Genomic DNA, 22,865 nt, shown 5'->3' on the forward strand with positions numbered 1-22,865 from the left:
CGGTAACTCCTTCTAATACTGCCTTCTTGAGCAGAACGCCTCCGACAAGGACGAAGTCGTCGCAAGACTAACGATGATAGTGGCATACGAGAGTGGGCCAAACCAAGCTGCCAGCCGGTCAACAAATGACGGACAGCACTCCTGTTTCGCAGGACTAGGACCAAATGAGTCAAAGGTAACGAACGGAAATGCAGCATAGCATGTCTCGAATTCTCGATGACGGAGGCGGTTGTAAAACGGGAGCGGTATCAGTAGGCAGCGAACGTCAGCGTCGTAAATTTAAAAATCAAGAGAAGTATACTGGTGGAAGTTCAAGAATGCTGGGTAAACCCAGTTCGCAGAGAAGAGAAATATCATACCTGAGGCGACGTGGGTATCCATAGTCAAGCAGGAAAATCGTTTACGCCTAAGCTCAAGGCGGGAATAAACCGTGTCAATGGTTTTTGCAGCTCAATCTTAATGACCGGCCGTCAGCCCCACAACTCTGTCGGATGCTAGGTATGTCCCTTTTCCTTGTCTGCCGCAATTCAAAGGAAAAGGCTTGCGATGACTGGGTAGCGCCACCCAAAAATCGAATTCATTGGTAAGGAGGCAGGTGAAGTGCGTGTTTTTTTTCAGAACCCAAAGATCGTACAGGTACGACACCATGCACGCACGGTACTGTGCGCACGCACATGATGTTCCGCCGTTTCTGTCTGTTGCGACTCTGCAGTCTCCCCTCTGGAGCCAATGGCGAGCCCATTGAACCTCGCTGCGTGAAGAGAGAGCTATCCCTGGTAGGCGTCCAGTGCAAAGAAACTTACTATGGTCAGAACGGCTTCTTAGACCCTCGTCCACAAGCAGAGGAGAGAGTGCTGTGGAAAAGACAGTTTGGAGTCAACAAAGTGAGGCGGCCCTGGGTGGAGGCTTGTCCAACGCTCCGTCCGCAAGAGCGCGTTGCCGCGCCGTGGCGGGACTCGAGTGATCTGAGAAACTCTCCCCGGCCGGTGAGTCGGAGGCTTTCAGTGCAGCGGCAACAGCGTTCCTCTTGTGCAACCACGGTATAGCGAATACTCTTCTGTTTCTGCCAGGCGTTTCTTATGATGACCTCTTCTGTTCCTTGTCTGTAAATTTTCTTTCAACGTCGGCGTTTCCATATTCGTGCCAAGCGAGAACCGGACGCATTGTGCGATACGCTCTCACGGCCGCACGCGTCTGCAGGCTCGCCGCTCGTTGTGTCTTGCCGCACAGTTGGGATAGGAGATAAGCGGAGCGCCGTCATTCTCATGTTGAGTTCGGACGACTACCACATCACCTTCACTGCAGGGGCTACGCCTCATTTCAAATTAGCGTTAGTGCTGGTCAAAACCAGAGTTGCAGTTGTTGTCTTTTCCGGCGCGGGGGAACGAATCTCCGTTCGACGTTAGGCTGGCCCGTTTTTGGTTGGCGGTAGTGGCGGCACCCTCGCGGGGGGACGGGGCTGAATTGAGTCACTCCTTCGCAGTGCCCGTGGGTACATCAGTTGCACAGAAGCTATTTTCTGGTGCTTCGTGTCTTTTCGTCTTAACGAAAGCTCTCTTTTATCTTGAAGGCGTTGCAATATTCGGCCGCTGGCGGGTTTTTTGGAATTTTGGGACCCACTGCTCAGGTTCCAATCGCCTCACTGTAGCAACCTTCTGTGGGTCAGGTGCGGATTTTTTTTCTCCATTGCCCGTTGTCCACTGCGCAGGTGGTCTTGTTGCGAAGCCTGGAATTATGTCCACAGAGTATTCATCGTGGATGCTTTTTCTTTGAAGGTGTACTTTTCAAAAGCAGGACTGACTCTTTTCGACGATCTTTCCTCTTCGACCATTAGTAGACCCATCGCACGGTGAACGTCTAGCCACTGAGGTTCGCGTGGATACTGTGCCTTGTGTAGGTTACACAGTTTTCGGCTGGGCTGCAGGTGAAACTTCCTGTTCTCTTAGAAGGTCAAAGGGCGGCGTACCCGCCGCTGAGTATCTCTTTCTCATCTTACCAAACATGGCGTCCCAACTCTGTGCTAGCGCCGAAGCTCCCGTACCCGATTCAACACCGCCGTGCGCTGATCCGGTTAACCCCGACACAGCGTTCCTGCTTGCGTGGGCAAATTTGCTCAGCCAGCAATATCCATCACCGTTCACTGTCCCTTGCTTACCTGTCAACCTCTCTGCATTAGTGGACCTGCTAGGGCGCGGAGTCGTTGCCGCAAAGGTACCGCAAGATTGTTCTGGTGACAGAACGGAACCCGTTTCTCCCAGTCGAAAACGACTGCGTGTTGGGGAAGCAGATCTGCCTTCTGGCATCTGCCCTTCTTCAGGAAATGAGCTTTCCCAGGAAGGTGGTTCAACTGCTGAGGCGGTGTCGCCTGTACCGAGTTCCGCCGCTACGTGCGGGGATCCGCCACTCGATCCCACCAGGAGACAGGATCGGCCGATCAGCTACGTCACCCTAAACGCTTCTGGAACTCACTGGTTAATCTCAACGCCAGTAAACGGCGGTATTCTGCGGCATTTCCTTCCGCCTGCGCAAAACCGCTTGGATGACCTGCTTTCGTTTCAGGTGCCCGCTGATCTGCGCCAAAGAAGTCAAATGCCCCCGTGCACATCCGATCTGGTCTCCACCGCATCAGTATTCGACGATATGGAAGCTGGACAACGGCTAAGGAACGGCGTTGATCAACAATCTGGGTTTTTCGGTACCGAACAGGCATTCACGGCAGACTTATCTCCGGCACAAAGTGTGCACAAGGATACCGAAACGGTTCAGTCACAGCCCGGTCATCCGTCCTCCCCGAACCCGACCAGTTCCTCGGAATGTGGAATATCCCACTTCCTACCATACCCAGAAGGCGTCTCTGTTCAGCAAACAGATATCCCGTCAGAAAATTCCTCTCTCGAACATATGGATGTGAATCGAGGTGGAAACGCCCTGGAAAGTGCAGTGCCAACGCACATGCAGCATCTGGATATCTGTTGGGGCACCTCCGCTCATGCATCCGGCTGGCCAGCTGCTGATGTGATGCCGGACACTGCGCAGCTGCCTCTCTTCTGTAGGAACATGGACGCAGAGTCGACTGACATGTACAACGGTAGCACCAGCGAGAAAGGTTGCACGACGCGGACGTGTTGCACAGAAGATGAGTTCCCTCTGGAAGGCGAGAAGCAAGAGGCCACCGAGGCCTATTCTGAGATGGCGAAGAAACTTCCCAAACTTGCAGGGGTTATTTTCGATCGCGTACATGCTCGGTGGGTTTCAACATATCACGACAAAGAAACAAGGAAAGTCATGCGCAAGTACTTTGGTGTCCGAAAGCATGGCTTCGAACAAGCATACAAAATGGCGGTGCGACATCGCAAGTTGAAAATAATGTCGAAGCAGACGGAGAACGACCCAGAAACCAGAGTATCTGATGGGCTGAGAAATGAAAACCCCGACATGTCGTTTAGAGATACGGCGGGACTGGTGGAGGAAGAGACAGATGCCATCAACAAAAACGTGTGCTACGAGACTCTATTCAAGACGCTACCTCGAGTCACTGGTGTTTCGTACGACTCCTACGCGATGAAGTTCCGTGCAGGGTTTATGTCAAATGGCAAATGGAATGTCAAGGATTTTCCCATACGCAAATACGGGACGTTTGCCGAGGCGTATAGGCGCGCAGTGTCCTGTCGTTTGGGGAACTCGAGGACAGAATTCTCTGGAAAATGTGATGGCTCCGCCAAGACAGCGGCGGTTGCTGAAGTATCAGCTGCCCATGCGTGATATGGAACGTGTCTCACGGCAGCCTTGTTTCAGCTGGAAGAACTCTGCCTGTGCTTCCCTTGTGTGACAGTCCGATGCCCATGATCGCGCGACAAAGAATGCATGAGTCTGTGCTTTTAAACAGCTCTTTGTATCTCTTGACGAGCTCTGGCTTTGTCGATTGTGACGTGCGCCATCTAGTCCGTCCGTCTTTTTCCGTGTCGCAGAGCAGAATGACTCTTCCAATTACAGACATAGACGGCATTCGTCGTTTTCTTTCAAATATACAGGTTTGGCAAGAATCCGTCTGCGGGCAACGGAAGCTTGTTAGTGGTATGCTACTGGTTTCGATCACCGCATTTGTATGCGATCTGCGATTAGGGAAGGATTTGCGGTAGAGTTACCATACGTCATCAACGGAAACAAAGTAATATAATGAATAAGCAACAAAACGCAACATATCTCAGGGTGTTCTTTGATCAGGTCGTGAATCTCGTAAGCCCTGCCAAAATATCAGACGCAGCGGCCATCAACTCCTGCAAAGCACAGGAAACACGGGCACTCTCTCAGACTGGAGTTCAAAAATGGAGAAGCATGTTGCTCACCTCTGTGCTCCCTCTCATTTCCTCTCGAAATAGTCCTTCCGCAAATGCATCGCGGCTGTCCTGTGCATTCTGCCTTTTTCTTAATGCCTGCTCTCCGCTATTATCGTTGATTGCGCCCTCCGTGTCTGTCATAAGATTTAGGGGCATCTTCGGCGGTTCAACGGATATTTGGAATTCCGTTGCAGAAGGCATCATGATCACTTCTTTTGTGGTTGGCTTGAAAAGTTCCTACACAAAGAAGTGTAACATCACAGGAATTGGATGACAGCATTTTGCAGCGGTACAAGGGTTCTTCGACTGCGATATCTCGTGCACTAATCACGGGTTTCTGTAGTGGACTGAAAGATCTCGGGAACATTTGAGGGTGTGCTATTCAATTTTCACTGGCGTTGATCGTATCTGATGCCTACCTGCATCGCTGGCACCCCACGCGCCGTGAAAGACGGAAGAGTATCGACTCGCAGAAGGCTGTAGATCGGCTCTCCTGTTGCTGGCGAATAGATGTCAATGCGGTTGGAGCCGAATCGAAGCGCTCCGTACCACCCTAGCTGTACAAACTGTGGTCACACACAGGCAGGATCAATTTTGCACGCCGCCACTGTTCTGCATTTTCACTCGTTGAGATATTACCTGTGCGTTCGTCTGAAATGCTGCTCTTTCTTCTGGCAGCGTGTCATCGAGAAAGAGGGCAGTACTCATTCTCAAAGCCGGATCCCCGTACGATGGGTCATTGTACCAGTAGACAGCGTTGTGCCGAAGGAAGTCTGTACAAGAAAAAACCTTCATCACTCATGAGCTAGTCTTTGATGTCCAAGGGAAAGGCTTCTTACTGTTGGCAAACGTCGGCCAGTTCCGCGGTGCCTGTGCACCATAGATCTCAACGAGGGTCCCGTCATTTTTTTCCCAGGTTCCTTTGAGGTCCTTTTTGTCCATTACTGCGAGGGAGAGAAACAGATAAGAAGCACATCGGTGTGTTTTGTGAAGTATATTCGGCTTTACAATTGATTATCGCGGTCAATTGAATTCACTGCAACAATCGCAAAAATTCGACAGGAAAGCACAGGCTCGAATATGGGTTGATGTACTCACGTTTTCTCTCTAGCTTCGTCAATGCAGTGTCCTGGAGTCTCGTTCTTAAGAAGATACTTCGTCCGAAGTGGTCAGCAAAGCCTTCAGCCTGCTCGAAAATGACTGAGAGATTGTCCCTCGCGTCAAGAAAAACTCTACCTGCAACGCCAGCCTGTTCATTGGAAAGAGTCAGACGAAAAATCTACCTTTTCAAAAGATCAGACGAAGCATGAGTAGAGGAACAACATACCGCGAATGAGGTAAGGGGAGTGACTACAAAGATCGCTCCCAGGAGATACCTTGTTCTGAGAAGGGCGTCCGTTCTATCAAGGCGAACGATGAACGGCTCGTTGGACAGGGGACTAAGCACTTGTCTCAGGGCTCCTGCTTTCGGCTTCTTCTCCTTTTCTGCGTCCTTCTTGTCCTTATAATGGGAATAGAGTTGCCAGTTACCGCTTATGTCCCAAGCTGCGCAGCGATGCAAGAGCAAGCCACAGGCGCAAAAGGTTTTCCCTTACCGCAATCATTGTGCAATTCTTCAATCTCTTACTGCAAGCCTTGTAGGGGTTGCCAGCGAGGGGCAACCCAGTTGCGACGTCGATGATACAATGACAAGTTGGAACTCCTCCGATAATGAAGCAATTCGCGCCGGGCCCGCAGCGTGCGATCTCTCCTTCCATTGCAGTACATGCTGAGAACAATAGCCGCGGCACCAGGGAAGCGTAGGAGGAGCCTGTCGCATGAGATCTTGAGTGACTCCTACTTACTTTCATAAACTTCGGTGACCAGCTGAGCTCCTGACCATAGCCCGGGTGAAGACAGAAACATCAGAGGCAGCAGGTAGCGCTTAAGGGATCTTCCTGACTTGTTCGTACGCTCTCCCGAAAACAATATATTGACAGGGTTTTTGTATTCCGCCGGTGAAAAAAGACTGGAGACAGAAAATGTTTTTGCCAAAGTCAAGTACTGCCCAGTGTGCCCAGGCGAGGCAGTTTGTTCGTCTCCGCACACAAAAGAATCTGCTCGCAGCGGTTCATTGTGCCACGCCATTGCAACCAATGTTGAAGGAAATCAGGATTCAAGGTGTATTGCGATCAGAACGTGGAACACGGATCTGGACTTTCTATGGACCAAGTTGAAAAATGTGCAGCAGCTGGTGCCATTGAGATTGGCTGAGGAGCTCCTCTGCAAACGAGCACAGTCGATGAAGTGCTTGTGTCAAGTAGTCGAGTCATTTCCTGTAAAGCGGATTTATTGTTTTACCCAGCTCGCTTTTTCACAACGTCTACTGAAATATGTCGAGCGGCAGCAGCAGGGAATTTGCATTTGGTGAAAGGCAAGCGGGGGCTGGCACTAGTTGTCGCCAGAATTGAGTTCTTTGGCGCACTGAAAGACGAACGCACTGGCGCATCCTCCACTGAAAATGCATGTGAACACGCTCTTGCGTGTTTCATATCATTAAGAATTCAGCAGTCCGGCCTCTAGCTGTAGAGTTGCTTGTTTGTTCTGGAGAAATGTATGGGGCAGGATAAACACGTATGGCCATTTCCAGTTGCAGACCATTAGTATGGGCACTTCCTACAGCCTTGGCGGCAGCAAACGCGCTGCGGGTGCTACACTACACTGTCCTAAGGCAGCCCCCAGACAATTATTGGTATCCCTAACGAACGATTGTATATTTTCCATTCATACAAAAATACGTTATGTCTGGCTACCTTCAGGACCCTCCACAAGGTCTGCAGAGCTCCAGCATTATCGCTCACGAAATAAACGCTCGGTTACGTATGACTTACAGCAGTACGCGTGAGAGGAAACTCGGCGTCAGGACCTGTTGTTTCCAGCAGCGGAGACGCGCATGGCCCTGCAGGAAGGCTCACCACCAGTTTACTGTTTATCAGCAGAAGAACTTACACCATGCGCTGCACCGGGCGCTCCACTCCTTCTTCAATGCTATGTTGAAACCATCGAAGTCTACTATGTCTCTAGCACAAGGACCTTCATAATCTGAACATCGTGCCACAATGATGCGTAGTTCACGGAAGTACTGTTATGCCGACCGACCTGCCGTAGCTACGCATGCGGTCGCAGATCCTAAACGGTGCGTCAGTTTCGATAAACGTTGCGTTGTCGCTCATTCTTTGTTACCTTCTGAAGGCTTCCAGCCCTTTGGGCACTGGGCTGAATACTTGTGGCTACACTGTACACACGGCCAATCTCTCATACAGCGAGACGCCCATGTTTTCTTTGCCCTGGCGGATTTGCTAGAAAGCAGGGCTGGCAGATGTTAGCAGGTAAGCACGAAGGGCGTCATGACATACACTTCAGAAAGGTCCAGCAAGTCACCCTTGCATGGCCCTGTAAATATCAAAACAATACCACGCTCTTCTGCTCAGGGAATCATGATGGTCTACCATCGTATCCGGGACCAGGGCCGCAGACTAGAGAATTGGGTCCTGAGCGCGCTTTGTGGGGCTCGACCGATATAGGGTCATTGTTTTTTTACCAAAAGCGTGTCCTGCTAATTCATAGTCCTGGGAGAAACCGGTGACAGCTGCTTTCTCATGCTTTCGGGCAAACGATTCTAACCAGGGGGCAGCTGAAAACAAGTCGCGAATAGCTTTCCTAGGGTCACATGGTAGACGTCCAAGCAGCGTACGTCTGGGAATAATCTCTTTCGCAGATATTTTCGACGTCCTCAAGGCTCGCATGAACCGCTGAGGATGTGCCATCTACGTGAATAGTAAACGCTGCTTGAAAGCAGAACTGCCTTGAGGTACCTGCTTTCGGCGGAACTACCTCCGCCAAGTCTTGCATTATCTGTAAAACACTCGACTTCAGACTGAATCGGCGTCGAAAAGCGTTCGCGCATCACGTACGACACCAGCGGCATTTTTGTCAAGGGCTGGATGGTCCGAAGGCAGAGTGGCTGCAACGGAATCACCGACAATCGCCCCTGAAGTGCAAGGAAAAGTTGTCTTTGAGGTTGGTGGCATGCACTCCAGCTCAAAAGGTGTGATTACCGGCAGCTTCTCCCATGCTGGCTTGGTCATCACGAGAGAATTCAGTCCCAGTAATCGTCTGGTGGCACCTAACGGTCGTTTTTGCCTCAAGGAAGACACAGTGTTAACTGCTTACGCCCGATGGCACGAAAGCTGCACTAGACGATTTCATGGCAATTGCCATGGCCACAGCCATAAATGCGTTTCGCATCTTTCCAGGTCTGAAAAAACAGTCGTTCGAGAAACGATCGGAAAACTCGGCAGGCATACTCAACCCCGTGAGGTTCCGCGAAGTACCAATAGAACGCTGAGGCATGTCATGAGCTGAGGTGTCCATACAGCAGCTGGGGAGCTGCCTCCGGCCACTCCACTGATGGAGAGAGCTGGTGGAGCGACATTTCCTCCCAAGGCGAGAAACCTTTTTCGGGCGTCCAGATCGTCCATTTGCGATAGGTGAGTCTGCCCTTGTACCGGCTCTGTTCTTACCTTTCCCGGCCCCGGTGAAGAATGACATTGCAATTCATGTAACTAAAGTGTAAAACCGTGTCCGACAGCCTCTTTCAGGGCACGCGTCTCAAGGGTCCCTGCTAGAGGTCTGTCCTTCCGCTGACCGGGTTGAGTCGTTCGGGCATCCTCCTCTCTGGAGATAAACGATCACATCTTGGAATGATCTACGGAAAAAATGCACACGGCCAATACAGCCGCTTACGGCTGTGGGTTTCCCCTACATGTTACAACCAATCCGCGAAGCCACTAATTCAGAGTTGGCGTCACCCACGTCCGTTTTTACTACACTTCATCGAGACATAGTGCATGATAACACATTCGCAGGCTGATTCCCATCCCAATACAGAAGATGAGGGCTTCAGCGTAGTTGCAGGAACAGCCGACCCGTTGACGAACGGGATACTCGACGTCCCCTGCTGATAGAAGGAGCGCGTGTATCATGGCGAACACCGCTGTTTCACCGGCGTAACCACTCCACTGGTTCGCTATAGGGGCCCATCCACAAAGGAAGACATCATACGCCTGTGGCCTTCGATACACCGCCTCTCCCTCAATGCGGCCCCAATTCCCTCTACACGACGACCGTCGACCGACACGCTGGACAAGGGGACCTGTAAGCAGTGAACTGTACTACTTCAAAACAATACACGCTTGTTCCAGTGTTTCACACCTGGTTAGAAAAGTCGCGAATAAGACGGCTCAAGTCGTCCCCAGGATCATCCAGCACAACAACAGCATCGTCGCCGTTTTCGGTGGCAGAAATAGTGTACTGTGCCAGGAGGTGCACATGCTCGCCGTTCGGCATTCTAACTTTAAAGAAGTCCTCGTGACAGAGAGACATCCTTGGCACATTGTTCCTGGAGACGACAGCTCCTTGTGAATCAGGAGATTCAGGCTTTACAGAGCTACGTAAGCACTCAGGCACGGCGGTTGGTGCTTGCCTCGGGCAACGACTTAAGTCGCCAGTGACTTCGACAGCAGCACTGCGTGAGGAAGAGTTGGCGATGGATGTCTGCTCGCCAGAATTGGAGACGGCCGCAGTTGATGCGCAGTCAATCACCATCTTGGCCGCTGGCAGAGTGGGCACCCTGTTAACCATTACCCGTGGGGTCACCATGCGTGGACCCCCGTGGACCTCCGTCACACGCAGAACTTTACGGTGCGAAGGAGGCTGCGGTGCAAGCTACAGCAAGATCCAGCCCTTTCCAGCCCAAAACTCCCTCCCCTTCACATCAATCACACCATACGATTGTGCGAGGTGAGCAAATTGTCGTGAAGGGGTACAATGCAGGCCGATACTACAGATGTGGCGAACCCAGGAATCGTTGCCTTTGCCGAACGAAGGGATAGATCATCATTGTAACTGTAGGAGCTTTTCCGCTGGAATGGATGCAGTTGGGCAATGTCAGTCATATGTCGGTCGGTAACAAAACATGTTCGATTGACAAGCCCTGCGAGGTAGGAGCGTCAATTTCTGCCCTGCCGGGGCGAGAAGGGGGGGGGGGTTCTCTCCACGGGTGCCTACACGAGAAGGTGTGCGACGGTCACTTCAAAAAGACGCAAAGCCACTCAGGGATTGGCTTCTGGCTTCGTATGGCATCAACGGAAAAGGCATAGTTTAGAGTACGAAAGGCGTACGTAAAAGCATACCCTTCCACCGTTGAGCAACAATCACCCCGCTTGCTTCGAGCTCCCTCCAGCGAAGCCTAACTGAGCTTCACACAGTTACCAACGTCGCCTGCAAAAGTCTATTAGATGAAAGCATCGATGCACGGCAGAACACTATCCAACGGCTGTGCATCTTGTCTTGTTTTCTCTGGTTCGATTATCGTCGACGGACAGAAAAACAGGGACGTAAAATCACCAGCGAGGGAATAAGCCTAGTCTCCACGAGTCGCAGTCCAGACAGACACCAGCAGCCCACAAGATATAGCAGCCCACACGATACAGCACCCCACGGCCTCTCCAGGGGGGTCTCAGGAAATCCGCTATCTGTTTGAAAAAGAGCAAAAAAAGTGGTGAAATGGAACCTCCGTTGGCGGCAGATTTTGACCCGCCGCTCACCGGCCCTCAAGTCCTCGCGCAACTTTTCTCCGCCCAACATATCCTATATACGGGTTGGGTATAGGATCAGGGCTGCTCAACGTTTTACAGACAAGAAGCTCTGCTAGTGCGGCAGACACGACCTACACTAGCATTATGCATCTCTCGTACATTTTGGGCGTCTACATTTTGTCTGTGCCTCTACCTTTTTCGCGGAACTTTAACTCTTTCCATTCCTGAGGTTTCCAGTCTGCCCCCGATTCCAAGGAAGAAGTGTCCGTTTTTCACCGTTCACCACAGAATCGTACGGGTTCACCATGACTTTCCGTGAGTCATGACGTGTGTCGGCACCAGCTGGGAAGGCACCGTTTTTGGCTTATTCAGTCTGCAGGCATTCGGGCATGCGACTTTCTGGAGGAAGCATGCTCCGTTCGCCTTTAGGAATCTTCGTTTCTACTACGTCCGCGACCGCGACCCGTCACTAGAGGGACTCAAGTCAGTAGCTTATGCCATAGGGATTATCGCGTCTGCTGGTCAAAATGGCGAACATCGACTCCACTGCTTCCAACACCAACAGGATGCGCGAGCATATGTCATTGAAGCAGATGCAAGCTGGGAAGCAACAAGAACAAGAGGAGGACCTGTGCATGTGTTGTAACGTGGTCAACTTCAAGCTCTCAGTGTGCCTGAATCAGTTGGAACCTACTAAACAAGCCCCCAGTCAGACGGAGGGGAAGTCAAGAAGCAGTCAGTGCCCCGTCACGGAAGACGCAGGTGCACGTTGTGAGGAGAACGCAGAAAGTGAAGCAACGCATCAAGCGGAGCCGTGTTCCAATACTTCTGCTCCACCACAGGCGGAAGCTAACAGTAGCCCTCAAGCCGCTTCTGGATCTGGAACTTCACGTGCGAGCCCATCAGGGGTGGATGAAAGTCGTCAGTCCATCGTGCTCGCAACTCTACAGGATGTATTGCTGGCGAATCCCACCGATAAATGCCTAGTGTCCGACGTGGACGAGCAGCTGCTCATCAACGTCTTCTTCAATTCCCCAGTTCGAGTAAGTGTGAGGTGACTGGGAAGTTTCTGGAAAGTTCTCCTTTCGTATTAGAGGGACGGAAGGCAGCGCCAAGCTCCCATATCCAGCATATCGTTAAACTGAAAATTTTCACACAGTAGTCGTTTCTTACGTTCAGAACAGCTACCAAAGTTCGTTTTGGATCTTTGTACTTCAGATTACTTCAATGGCCATCCGTTCTACAGCGCCGCCGTCAAACTTCGACTGGAGGAAGCCCAGCGACACGCATATTGATGATGACGACGATTTGCCGGAGGAAGGCACAATCTCCGAGCCCAAGCTAATGAAGGTAAATCCTGTGCTGTGCGATCAGTGGACTATCTGGAAGCTGCCGAAGAAGGCTCGCCTGGCAGAACATGGAAGGTACATTGTACCAGATCGGCATTCTTGACCTTGCTGCTTGGTGTCGAACGGCGACACACTAATTGGGATACGATTAGACTTCAGATGATAGCGAAAGGTGCGTCAATGTGGAAATGGAATGTAAGAAGTACCCGGGGGCGTAATGAGATCTGGACACTGTTGGCCTCCGTGGCAGCAAGTGTGATCACTCTGCTACGGGAGGGTTTTCCGCGAATTGAACTGGGAGAATTTTGAAGGCATGGCGAGGGTGTAGTCTCGCGAACCCCATCTGAAACGGGTCATCGTCCCGTCTGTCCTGCTTAATGTGTGTCTCGTAGGTGTACAGTAACAACACTAACCTCGATTTTAGCACGGTGTACGATGAGACGCCCGCCCAGGTCATTACTTTAACCCCTGAACAGTTGAAAGGAGAGGAGCGCCTGTTACTGCGTGGCAGCAAGTTCCAAAGGTGTTCGTCTTTGCATATTTTCATAGAGAAGAATCAGGCAAATTCAGTGCACACGTTCATCAATCGTATTTGCCTCTATGGCTACGTGAACAAGAATTACGCCAGCTGACAATAGCCAGATGCATGGCTTCTGTGGCGTGTTCAACATATGGGGGACTGTTCAGTGAGCGACAAGCGAAAAGGTACCCTTTTCGTTGGCTCTTCTCAGGCACAGGGGTTGTCTGATCAGGTCGTGGGACGGTGGCAAGTTTCTGGTAACGAGCCGTGTGCCGCGGGCAGATGTTTCGAGCTAAAACGTCGCCACTGCCAGTTTTTAAGTAGTGTGCGGCTCGGTTGAGTCCCCGGTAATTCTTGCTGGGAACATCCGGATCGACATGTACAGTTGTCATTTGGAAGACTGCGACTAAGAAGGACAACACGGGCATGTACCGAGCGCTAGGCTCATTCACTTGCTGCATCGTGTAGGAGACGTATTTAATCGACCTCAACGCGGGCCACTCGAGACGAACAGGAAAAAAACTCGATGTGGCCCCACGGCCAAGGAGCCATCAAAGGAAATGGGATATTTGTTCAAAAACTGAAAGGTGACCAGGCAGAATTAGGTAGCTGGACCCCCGACCACAGCTCACATTAGCTTTTGTTATGACCCGGCAGACGAAAGACCTCGGACCGCCGCTGATTGAACCACTCTGAAGCAGCTATGCAGAACGCCCGTGCGTCTCATGTGTTGATTTCACGAGCTTTGCGAGCATGAAGCTAAGGCTGTTTCGGCTATCATCTGCAGATCCATGCCAAAAGAACACGTGCTACTGAGTTTAAGAAAGCTGTTAGGGGGATTTCTTAATACGTGACATAAAACAATCGATGCGAATCGATGGAGGCAACAACGCCTCTCTCTGAGTTAGGGGGTGGGGGCGGAGGAGTAAGCCCCGGTATTTTATGCCTTGTTGCAGTCCGGCCACTGACCTGGCTTCTCCTAACAAGCCCAAACATTGAGGTTAGCCAATCCTGCATGGCAACCATGTACTTGCCAAAGGCGAGGGCAAAATGTTTCAGTTCAGAAGACGGGCACTTCACCTAGTCACCTCCGTCTCTTCGATGGCATGCATTCCCACGAAACCCGCTGGTCAAAGGAATATCGCATGGCACGACAGGCCACTGGCAGCTGGTTGTGCAACATGAAACCGCTGTCGGAGTCTGTTCTACTGAGATCGAACTCGCAGCAGTTGAGTCAATACCCTTCGCGTGAAGTACACAAAGCTACTGGCATGTAACTTGCACTGCTTCAGCTCTCTGCGGAATCACAAGCATGCCAAGCACCGGTTGCTACAGCTCGGACGCGCAAGGTGAGTCTCTCGAACTTTACTACCTGTAGTCTAGCTGTCGGGTTTGAGTGGTGCAGCCTACAATGTACTTGAACATGACTGACAACTGCAATAGCTATTGCGCTCTCACCAGAAAAAGAGCAATTGGCAACTACCTATGTCGCCCCATTCTTTGCTCGTCTCCGCATTCCTTTACAGACACGATTTTGAATCGATTCAGGAGTCCGTGGGGTGACAAAGCAGCATCGCACTTCAGAACAAACAAGCCAAACCGTTCACGAGGAGAATTGTTGTGGTGGCACACAACTGATGTGCTCACAAACGTTCCACCAACTCCGCATCCCAGCAGACACAGCCGCGCCAAAGTACAGCGTCGCTGCTAGAAACGCCACTCCCTCTCACTATTTCGTTCGATCCTGCATTTGAAACAGGAATTACATCCTAACGGTAAAAAGGCCAATGCAATTTCTCATGTCACCACCTCGCAACGCCACTTGTTTCGAGGCCGAATACTCCACCTGCAGGCCTTCGCCGGATGCCCCCAGAAGCAGTTGTGTATTCACTGTATTCTCTGTCGCTCGACGAAGGCAGCGGCGACGACGCAAGCTGTGGAGATGTCAACGTCGCCTCTTGATGTGAACCCCACCCCAGAAACGCCGTGCTTGAATTCATCGAAGGCATTAGCCTGTTTGCTGACCTGAAGGGACTGGTTGCGCGAGACTGGCCCAGCGCAGAAGATGCAAGATGATTTTCGGCGGTCAACAGTGACTGCGGTCGGACAGCTCCACTCTCCCCGTGCCATCCAGTAGAACCCCCCCGGGTATTATGTACGCGGCCTGCGTTAAAAGTGAGCCGGTCGCCGGGAAGGTCCGAATAACCTCCGACTCCACACCCGTAGCCACTTTTGTATAAGTGGGTAGTCGCGGAGCCCCTCAGTGGTGATTCCCGTACATTCGCTCCGTCTACATTCTCGCTTTGTAGGAACGCTCCCCCCAAGTCCGGAAACGCGGCGCGCACAGGAGCAGGGCGGTTGCAGACCCCGTAGGAGCCATACGGTGATACGCGCAGCGCAGGGAACCTCTGAGAAAAGGCCCAGCGAGAAAAGGAAGAGGTGCTAGCAGGCGGAATTTCAGAGTCTTGAGGCATCGATGGACTTAATTGCCAACTACGAGCCAGCTGCGTCTGTTTCAGCTGCCACCGGGCTAGCCAGTCACTCCCGCTTTGACCCGCGTCGCCCCTGGTTCGCTCCGGGGCTCGTCCGGAACTCCAAAACTGATCCTTGTCGTGCAAACCGCCCCAGCCATTGAGTGCTGACATACGAAGGGTCGATTCCAATTTACTGGGTTGTGAAGGTTCCTGCTGCTTCCAGTAATTCTCGCTCTGAAGCCCTAGTTTGTCAATGCTGCTGCCCAAGAAGGGACTGACCGTGCCAAACTCCTTCGTTCGTCCCCAATCTTCACCTTTTTTGTGTGCGTTTGCATCGTCCGCTAGGTTGCCTACAAACGACGGGGGCGGTAGCATGCTGGCACCGGAATACATGTCCGTTCGAGGCTTTCTTCGAGGAGAATCTCTTGTTCTGACGTGGGCAGACCCATACGACGACGCACCAAGTAGAGAGGCTTCTTGCCACGAACTGAGGGTTTCCTGCTCTGCGCTGGCTACTCGAGGGGACGCCAGCGCGGGAGAGGATGATAATGAGTACAACAAACTCCCCCTCGATGGTCCCTGACGTGCCGCTGCGCGCGATCCCGAAGGCTGCAGGGACGATTGGGCTTGTGGGAGTTTATGTAAACACGTGACAACGGGCATCATTGCTGTGGTTCCGGGACGCGATACGGAGCTGCATGGTGTCGACCATTGCACTGCAAGCAAAGTTGATGCATCAAGCGTGCACCCTGTTTGGAAGGCTTTCGGTAGCGAACAGAATGCGACGGCCGATGGATAACACCCCGGGAAGGGAGGACGGAGCCAATAAAGCAGCGGTGAGCGGTGCTGCCTGAGGTCACCAGGATGTCGTCTTCGGATTCGTGGTGTGGAATCGTCGTAGACGACGACAGAATCGCATCCCTCATGAATGACGGCCACGTAGGAACGTCGAGAGGCATCATCTTTGCCTAGCGCGAATGTCAGAATATTTCTCAGTTTAGGCCGAAACATGCTTGGTGTCTTGCTTTGTGGTGTGCCTTCTTTTTCTGTTGTATGAGTCGAGCTTTCGATTCCCCTCGAGCCTCTGCCATCCTGGGCTGCTGCTTCGTCATGTCTGTGTCTCTCTTTCTTTTGCGTTTCGGCAGGCTGAGGGCGCTGCTTCATCTGGACGGGGCCTCTGGAGGGAAGGCTCATCTCAGTCACAGGCGTCTCGATCAAGGCATGCTCTCCTGTCCATCTGAGAAAGCATCCGATCATATTCCCTGGAGAGACGCGGCAAAATTGAGAACCCATGCTCCAGTCGAATATGAGAGGGCAAGGACTTCCCCTGACTGAAACATACACTAGTTGCCGAGATGCGTGGAATGCGAGCGTTGCCACGGGCGCACACGCACGTACTAAGGACGCGGTCCCCTTCACGCCTTTTGAACCTTCCGCGGCCATGCTGTCCCTCCGCATTTCTTGTCGCAGCTGCTCACGCGTGCGCACGTCCAAGCGCGCGCGGCACACGGCGAACCACTCCGCAACACTCTTCCGCGGATCTCGTTGCACGACAGTCAACCGGCCGGCACTGCTTAACACAATCAGCTGAAACTCGCCCGTCCAGCAACAGGCTACAGGGACGTGGCCTAGCAACGCTTCTCCCCCTAGAGCCAACAGCCGAGGCACTTTGCAGCTAGAGGGAACGCAGTACGGAGACGAGAGAGGATCAAATACGTATACACTTGTTTCAGTTAGAGCGCAAACTCGCGTAGCGCGCGGCGAAACCTGCAAAACTTTGACACAGCTGTCGAGCTGGTCGACCGACTGGATCCTCCAATATTTCATGCCGTTATCCACTCCATCAGTGCTTCGCCATAGAGAGGAGTGATCAGACTCAATGTCGGCACGATGATGGAATCCTTCCGGCTTGTAGGTCGACAGATACTCCAGTCGGCTGTCGCTGTAACCCAAGAAGATATAGGGACCGCGTGAACCGGAACTGAGAACGGCTACAGCGGTCAGCTGCCGTGACTTATCCAGGATCTGCTTGGGTAAGGCTGAACCATGGTAAACGTCTTCATAACAAGTAGCACGGTCAGCAGCAGAGTCTGCTAGGTCAGTGTCAGAGGCTTTAAAATCGTCACCGTGGGAGTTTTGCGCTGAAGTACCCAACACAGCTGCAAGAGATGTCGCTTTGCCACTGTTGCGCAGAAGTACTGAGGTGTCTGCATGCCCCAAAAGTACCATCGATTCGTCGACGGAAGCCGAGTATTCGTCGCCCTCTTCGTCGACGACTGTGCTCTCAAGTTTCGACGATAACAGGCATTGTCTCTTTGATAAGGCGACCAGTAGTACATCGCCGCCGGCGTCGATCGCCCGGGACCGATCGCTGTAGGCTCCCTCGGCGATCAGCAGAGCCGTATCTCTTCCATGTGTTCTGAAGTCGGGAGTTGCAGCCACCGCTAATAGACTACGGTGCGCAGCCTCAGAGGAATTACATCGTCTCCGTCTTCCACAGGAGACTGGCAGGCGGATGCCCTGACAGAGAAGAGAAAAGAACCATGAAAACAGCAGCTCGACAAGCCGCCACGCACCGCGCGCGGTTTCTGATGAGACAAATGATGAAGATGGCCGAATGGTAAGCTTGTAGAGAGAGGCAAACGAAGCAATGAACGACCTAATTCCTTCACCCAGCTGGCCGTAAGCACTCAGAAAGGAAAATTGTCGGCCAACAGGACAGCACTCCCCTCCATCACTCGCCTCGTCGAGGTGGAGGGGTGTATACGTGGGTGTGTACACTGGTCGACCAGCGCCGGAAGAGGAAAACGGAGAGTCCTGGAGGCGCCGGGACGCTGAATAGTAAGGCAGCGGCATGCCGAGGGCCTTGGAGTGTAAAGCGACATCTGCGCTGGGAAGCATTACCCAGTGAGGCAGCTGTGGAAAAGGAAAGGGGCAGTCGACTGGGGATTTTGTATCCTGTTGAAGAACAGCCGAGCGCGCGGCACCCATCAATAAAGGACGGGATTTCACAGCGCCACGCTCCCACGGCTGGCGATCCATGTTTTCTTTCTCCGCCAGCGAAGCGGTTTGTGGCTTCGTATGAAGGGCGTTTTCAGTCATACTGAAGGACAAGCACCACGGACCCGAGTGGCAGCCCACGTTCCTGGCCTCTACAACCCCGTCGCACAGGCGGGCGTCCAGAAGGCTTCCTTGCCAACTTGTGCTTGCTCGGGACCCAAATGACGGTGGTGGCTTTCCAAACTAGAAAAAGCCGATATGGCTGGTGCCTATGTTCTCCGGCGCCACGTTAAGGTTTAATCGGACTCCTCACTGGAAGATTACGTTTGAAAGGCTTACGGACCAGCAACCACCGTGAGCATCCAGCATAAGTAACGGGAACACGAAGTCTTGGACTGAACATCTCGTGAAAATCAAGTAAATTCAGATGATCGTGTGGACCATGAAACCGCCAGTGGCCACTGACCACAACAGACCGCATACGGGAGGGTTAGTCACGATCGACGAAGTGCAGCACCACACAGAACAAATTTTAGCACCTCTTGCCGTGGGGGTGGGTGTGTCTTCACCGAGGATGCTGCCAGAGAAGCCCATATGAAATGTAAAACTGAAGTGACAAGGCCTCTGGTTGGGACTGTCCAATGCGCGCATGCGTTGTCTTCCACTATCAGTGCTGCATGCATTCGCACCAGACGCCCGTCCGAGAAAGCAATTGGAACCGTAGAAAATCACGAAGCTGCCAGGGAGTGGTATGCAATAAAGATTTTGTTTACAATCATGCTTGATACTGCCTGATGGGTCAATGGTGCCCTGCGCACTGTGGCGCAGTCCGCCGGAGAGGGGAGCAGTGATGGAGAAATATCATCTTTTGTTGCTCTCGTCTGTCATACTTTGCATTTTCGGCCGTGTGTTGCCATCCTCTACCCGGTGTGAAGCGATCACTATTCACAGGGATGCGTCATCTTGCCGGAGCGGGCCCACACACTTCGGCTGCGCGATTTGGAGGGACACCGCTTTCCTCCGATCACCAGTACGGCTGGTGAATTCACCCAGCTTTAGGGACGTTCCTCCACCGAGGGGTGCAAGCAACTCAGCAAAACTGGACTGGCGTAGGCCGCCGTGGCTTCAACAAGAAGTCTTTCCGAGTCTATTACTGGAACAGGGAAGCTGCTTGTTTGGAACAAGCTCATTCATTCAGTCGCGTCTCATCAAAGAGTCAGTATACGATGGCTACAAAGAAGTGCCAAAACTTGCTGTCTACAAGACGCTAAAAGTTACGTTCCCAAAAACTCCATCCTTTGGCCAACAAAGCGGGCGCCGCTTGTGGTCTGAAGAGAGGGGATTTGGAAGCCACTACGCTGTTCCGTTGGTGACAGGATTAACTGGATGCTCAGATGTGAACCAGAACATCCCCCAGTTCCTGTTACCTCCGCTATTCACTGCCGTCCGGACGGGGGACAAACACAAGGCTCAGACCATCACTGCCTTGTGGAAAAAGCCGGGGGTCCCGCGAGTGGGGTGGGTAGATGACAGATACGCATCCTGGCATGAGCAGCAACGTATTCCTGGCTCTGCCACGGAGTTGAATGAATCAAGCACGATTGGCAAGGCTGCGGTCAGTCAACTCGATGGAACATCGCCTGGCTCTGAGAAGTCGGAATTAACCGTCGAAAATGCTGCTGAAGGTCTAGCGCCTCAGGGAGAAGGGATGGTCATAATGACCGGTACCAGTGCCTCCCACCTTGATTCACTGGCGGAAGTCGTTATCGCGGTAAGTCTGTGTCGGCCACAACGCTGGCGCAAATTTATCTACCTCCAATGTGAAAATCAGAATCGAACTCGCTTCACGGGGCAATGTTCCCACGCTGGTCACGGACTATGTTTTCAAAAGGAATGCACATGTGGTGTGGCTGCCTAAATGGTGCATGCAGGCTCTGTGGGAGACCCACATGAGAAAGTTGCTTGGGCGAGATGGTCGTGGATATTCGGGTTGGATTGTTTTAGCTTTCATGGACCTGGAAGTTCACATTATGACACCGGTAATGAGAGAACGGTACGCTCTTGAGGAGCTTTACGGTCTGTGTCCTCGCATTGATATTTCCGACTGTATTCGGGTTGACAGTTTGGAATCGTTTGATCTGTACAGGGAAGGGTTTAAAACACTTGGTTCTGCCGAGCACCCCTTCCCGGAAGGGTTCTAGCCCTTTATACGTGGTTCGGATACTGCAAGCAACGTTTCGCGGGCGCGATGGCACATTGCCTCGTATGCCCTGTCATCCGGAACTTGCACAGGCAGCTCTCAGGCCATGCTGCGGCAGTGGCTGTCTCGGCTCGAGCAGCCACTAGAGTCTCTGACACCTTTTATGGTATCCGCAAAGCGAGATGCCGTAGAACGGAACATTTCGTGTGGAGAACAACCGGCATCGGGTGAATCGCGTGTGTGTTACGCAGCCTCAAGATGAACATCACAGGACCGAAGGTTGTATGAAATTTGGTTTAAAACGGTGCGCACATACCAATGAAGCAGGATGTCCACACGTAGTTTCGAGTAAAATGCGACTTGTTACGTATACTACGGCGCCGGCTTTGCAATAGTCGTAATGGGTTTACAAACGCGAATGTAAAGGTAGTCCTGGTTACTGAGCTTCCAAGCTCACCTGAGCGGATCCGTCTGGCGTGGCGACAAATGGGCGGAATCGTTCTGTGTTCAGGTACCTTCTGTTTTTGCTGTTTGTACTGTAAGTGATCGGCGTCGTCTGATCGTTCTTCTGCGAGGCTCCTCTTCGTCCTTTTTGACTGAAATTCAAACTCGGTGCCCTTGTCATTGGACAAGCGTTGCTGCGAAGTGGTTAAGTGATCAGTGACCTAAGGATGTAAAGACTTGTTGTGGGGGAAGGTTCAGTATGGAGCGCATGTCTTGGTTTACTAGTTGGTCTGTCACTGCAGACGAATGCTCCTGTAAGTGTCGCCGCTAAAGGTTTGGTTACAGGGCCAACTGTGTTAGAAGTCCTCACCGGTGACAGTCTACGGCAGAGCAATGACTGCAGTTCGTTTGGTGGAATGTCGAGGAAGAATGGACTGATGTGTTGATCTGGCTTTGACGTGCACAACACGCCTTCACAATCGGCAGTGGAAGGCACATCGTATGGCGCGGGTATCCTGACCAGCCGAACTACTCCTGAAGCTCGTGAAACATGCTTGATATGTTCGTGCTAGAGAGAGCACCGTACCGAGAGCGTCTCCACAGGCGATGGTCTACCGGTGGCCCGTAGCGCAATGTATTTAGCGAACGGTTCTTGAGATCTCTTACTTGGGCGTCCGCAGAGAGCTGCAGCACCTCTGTTGAGTTCCCGCAGAGCTCTGGTGGTATAGTGCCAAGCAGCTCGCCGTCGTATAGTGAGAGGAAGTGCACGCCTTTCGGCCCACTCCCTCTAAGGTCCGTCTTACGAGGTGCGGTACCAAAGGGACGAGCTTCTCTACTTGTTTGGCTTGGTTCGAATTTTGTTGTAGGCGGTTGAAGATAATTTCTATGCAACTCTAATCCAGTAGTGAAGCCATCTGTATTGTGGGCATGTACTAGCCGGGCACTGCTTCGTCGCTAATGTTGCCAGTCGGCCTACCCAAGGCCGGCGGATATCCCGGCTCTAAACAACGAGTATGCTCCAATCCGGGAGTCATACGATTTGTTAAACAATAGCTCATACTCACCGGTTTCTCCGCTGGCAAAAACGACAAGTAAATCGGCCTGGACAGACTGCTGGCATAATCCGGCATCCCGAAGGCCTATCGTCTTGGTCATGTACGCCAAATTATTATAGGAGATGGGCAAAGGCATACCAGCGACCCGGATGGTGTGCAGTCGATCGAGAGTCTCACAACGCAATGACCAGAACTCAATTTTTTCCTCGGAAATTGTGAAGAAGCGACGGTGACACTGTTGGCAGTTAGCACCTGAGGCTGATCCCGTCGGAACAGTTAAGGCTTACGTTGTTCAGATACTTTTTGTTGTTGACCCGTTCCGGAGCCTGGTGTTCAGATTTTTTCTCTGCCTCTCTCTTATTGGATCGCTCTTCACGGCACGCTACCTCAAAAAATACGAAGCCAATGGGAGCGAAGGTGTCCCGGGTTTGGGCCACCTTGTGGCTCCTGCCTCCATCAAGCAGGTTGATGATTCGCAGACTCACTGCAGAAGATGAGATCTTTTGGATCCTTTCCAGACAGTGTCCCCTTGTCTCTTACGTTTCTCTTGCTTCAGAAGAAGCTGGCAAACTAAGAGTCTGTCTGTGTTCGATTTCGCGCACTTTTTGATGAAGGAGAAATCAACCTACTCCAGAAATTCCACACTTCGGTAATGATCTAGAGGAATTACTACGTCCGCCTGTTGAGGCCAACGATGTGCTGACAAAAAAAGAGGGGACACGCATAAATGAAATACCAAGCGTCTTCCATCTTCAATATCGAATACGGCTGCGGTGAAGAGATCTGGACGAGTTGGCTTAAACATCGCCACTAGTCCGTGAGATATTCTGCTTTTCCAGAGCGACAGT

The 22,865-nt window shown here is 52.1% G+C and overlaps 7 protein-coding genes across 7 annotated transcripts; 3 read left to right on the plus strand and 4 right to left on the minus strand.

The window, feature by feature from the left end:
* Window positions 1-2,589: 2,589 nt before the first annotated feature.
* On the plus strand, window positions 2,590-3,762 carry NCLIV_016660 (uncharacterized protein; the record flags this gene model as incomplete). The annotated part of the gene is made up of 1 exon (XM_003881858.1): window positions 2,590-3,762. The coding sequence occupies one exon, from the start codon at window positions 2,590-2,592 to the stop codon at window positions 3,760-3,762; it is 1,173 nt and encodes a 390-aa protein (XP_003881907.1).
* A 964-nt stretch (window positions 3,763-4,726) lies between these two features.
* On the minus strand, window positions 4,727-6,464 carry NCLIV_016670 (conserved hypothetical protein; the record flags this gene model as incomplete). The annotated part of the gene is made up of 7 exons (XM_003881859.1): window positions 4,727-4,903; window positions 4,977-5,110; window positions 5,177-5,281; window positions 5,436-5,586; window positions 5,665-5,882; window positions 5,965-6,105; window positions 6,182-6,464. The coding sequence occupies 7 exons, from the start codon at window positions 6,462-6,464 to the stop codon at window positions 4,727-4,729; spliced, it is 1,209 nt and encodes a 402-aa protein (XP_003881908.1).
* A 1,081-nt stretch (window positions 6,465-7,545) lies between these two features.
* Window positions 7,546-8,624, minus strand: NCLIV_016680 (conserved hypothetical protein; the record flags this gene model as incomplete). The annotated part of the gene is made up of 10 exons (XM_003881860.1): window positions 7,546-7,675; window positions 7,733-7,769; window positions 7,826-7,867; window positions 7,918-7,945; window positions 8,001-8,010; window positions 8,071-8,128; window positions 8,192-8,231; window positions 8,291-8,367; window positions 8,435-8,492; window positions 8,550-8,624. The coding sequence occupies 10 exons, from the start codon at window positions 8,622-8,624 to the stop codon at window positions 7,546-7,548; spliced, it is 555 nt and encodes a 184-aa protein (XP_003881909.1).
* A 960-nt stretch (window positions 8,625-9,584) lies between these two features.
* On the minus strand, window positions 9,585-10,019 carry NCLIV_016690 (conserved hypothetical protein; the record flags this gene model as incomplete). Its single annotated transcript, XM_003881861.1, has 1 exon — window positions 9,585-10,019. The coding sequence occupies one exon, from the start codon at window positions 10,017-10,019 to the stop codon at window positions 9,585-9,587; it is 435 nt and encodes a 144-aa protein (XP_003881910.1).
* Window positions 10,020-11,502: 1,483 nt separating this feature from the next.
* Window positions 11,503-12,956, plus strand: NCLIV_016700 (conserved hypothetical protein; the record flags this gene model as incomplete). The annotated part of the gene is made up of 3 exons (XM_003881862.1): window positions 11,503-12,018; window positions 12,203-12,325; window positions 12,717-12,956. 3 exons carry the CDS (start codon window positions 11,503-11,505, stop codon window positions 12,954-12,956), a joined length of 879 nt encoding a protein of 292 aa, XP_003881911.1.
* A 1,690-nt stretch (window positions 12,957-14,646) lies between these two features.
* NCLIV_016710 (conserved hypothetical protein) lies at window positions 14,647-18,360 on the minus strand (the record flags this gene model as incomplete). Its single annotated transcript, XM_003881863.1, has 2 exons — window positions 14,647-17,599; window positions 18,236-18,360. The coding sequence occupies 2 exons, from the start codon at window positions 18,358-18,360 to the stop codon at window positions 14,647-14,649; spliced, it is 3,078 nt and encodes a 1,025-aa protein (XP_003881912.1).
* An 808-nt stretch (window positions 18,361-19,168) lies between these two features.
* On the plus strand, window positions 19,169-20,519 carry NCLIV_016720 (conserved hypothetical protein; the record flags this gene model as incomplete). Its single annotated transcript, XM_003881864.1, has 2 exons — window positions 19,169-20,089; window positions 20,250-20,519. The coding sequence occupies 2 exons, from the start codon at window positions 19,169-19,171 to the stop codon at window positions 20,517-20,519; spliced, it is 1,191 nt and encodes a 396-aa protein (XP_003881913.1).
* Between the last annotated feature and the right edge of the window lie 2,346 nt (window positions 20,520-22,865).

The sequence above is a fragment of the Neospora caninum genome, chromosome VI (assembly GCF_000208865.1).
Source record: "Neospora caninum Liverpool complete genome, chromosome VI".
Classification (NCBI taxonomy): domain Eukaryota; phylum Apicomplexa; class Conoidasida; order Eucoccidiorida; family Sarcocystidae; genus Neospora; species Neospora caninum.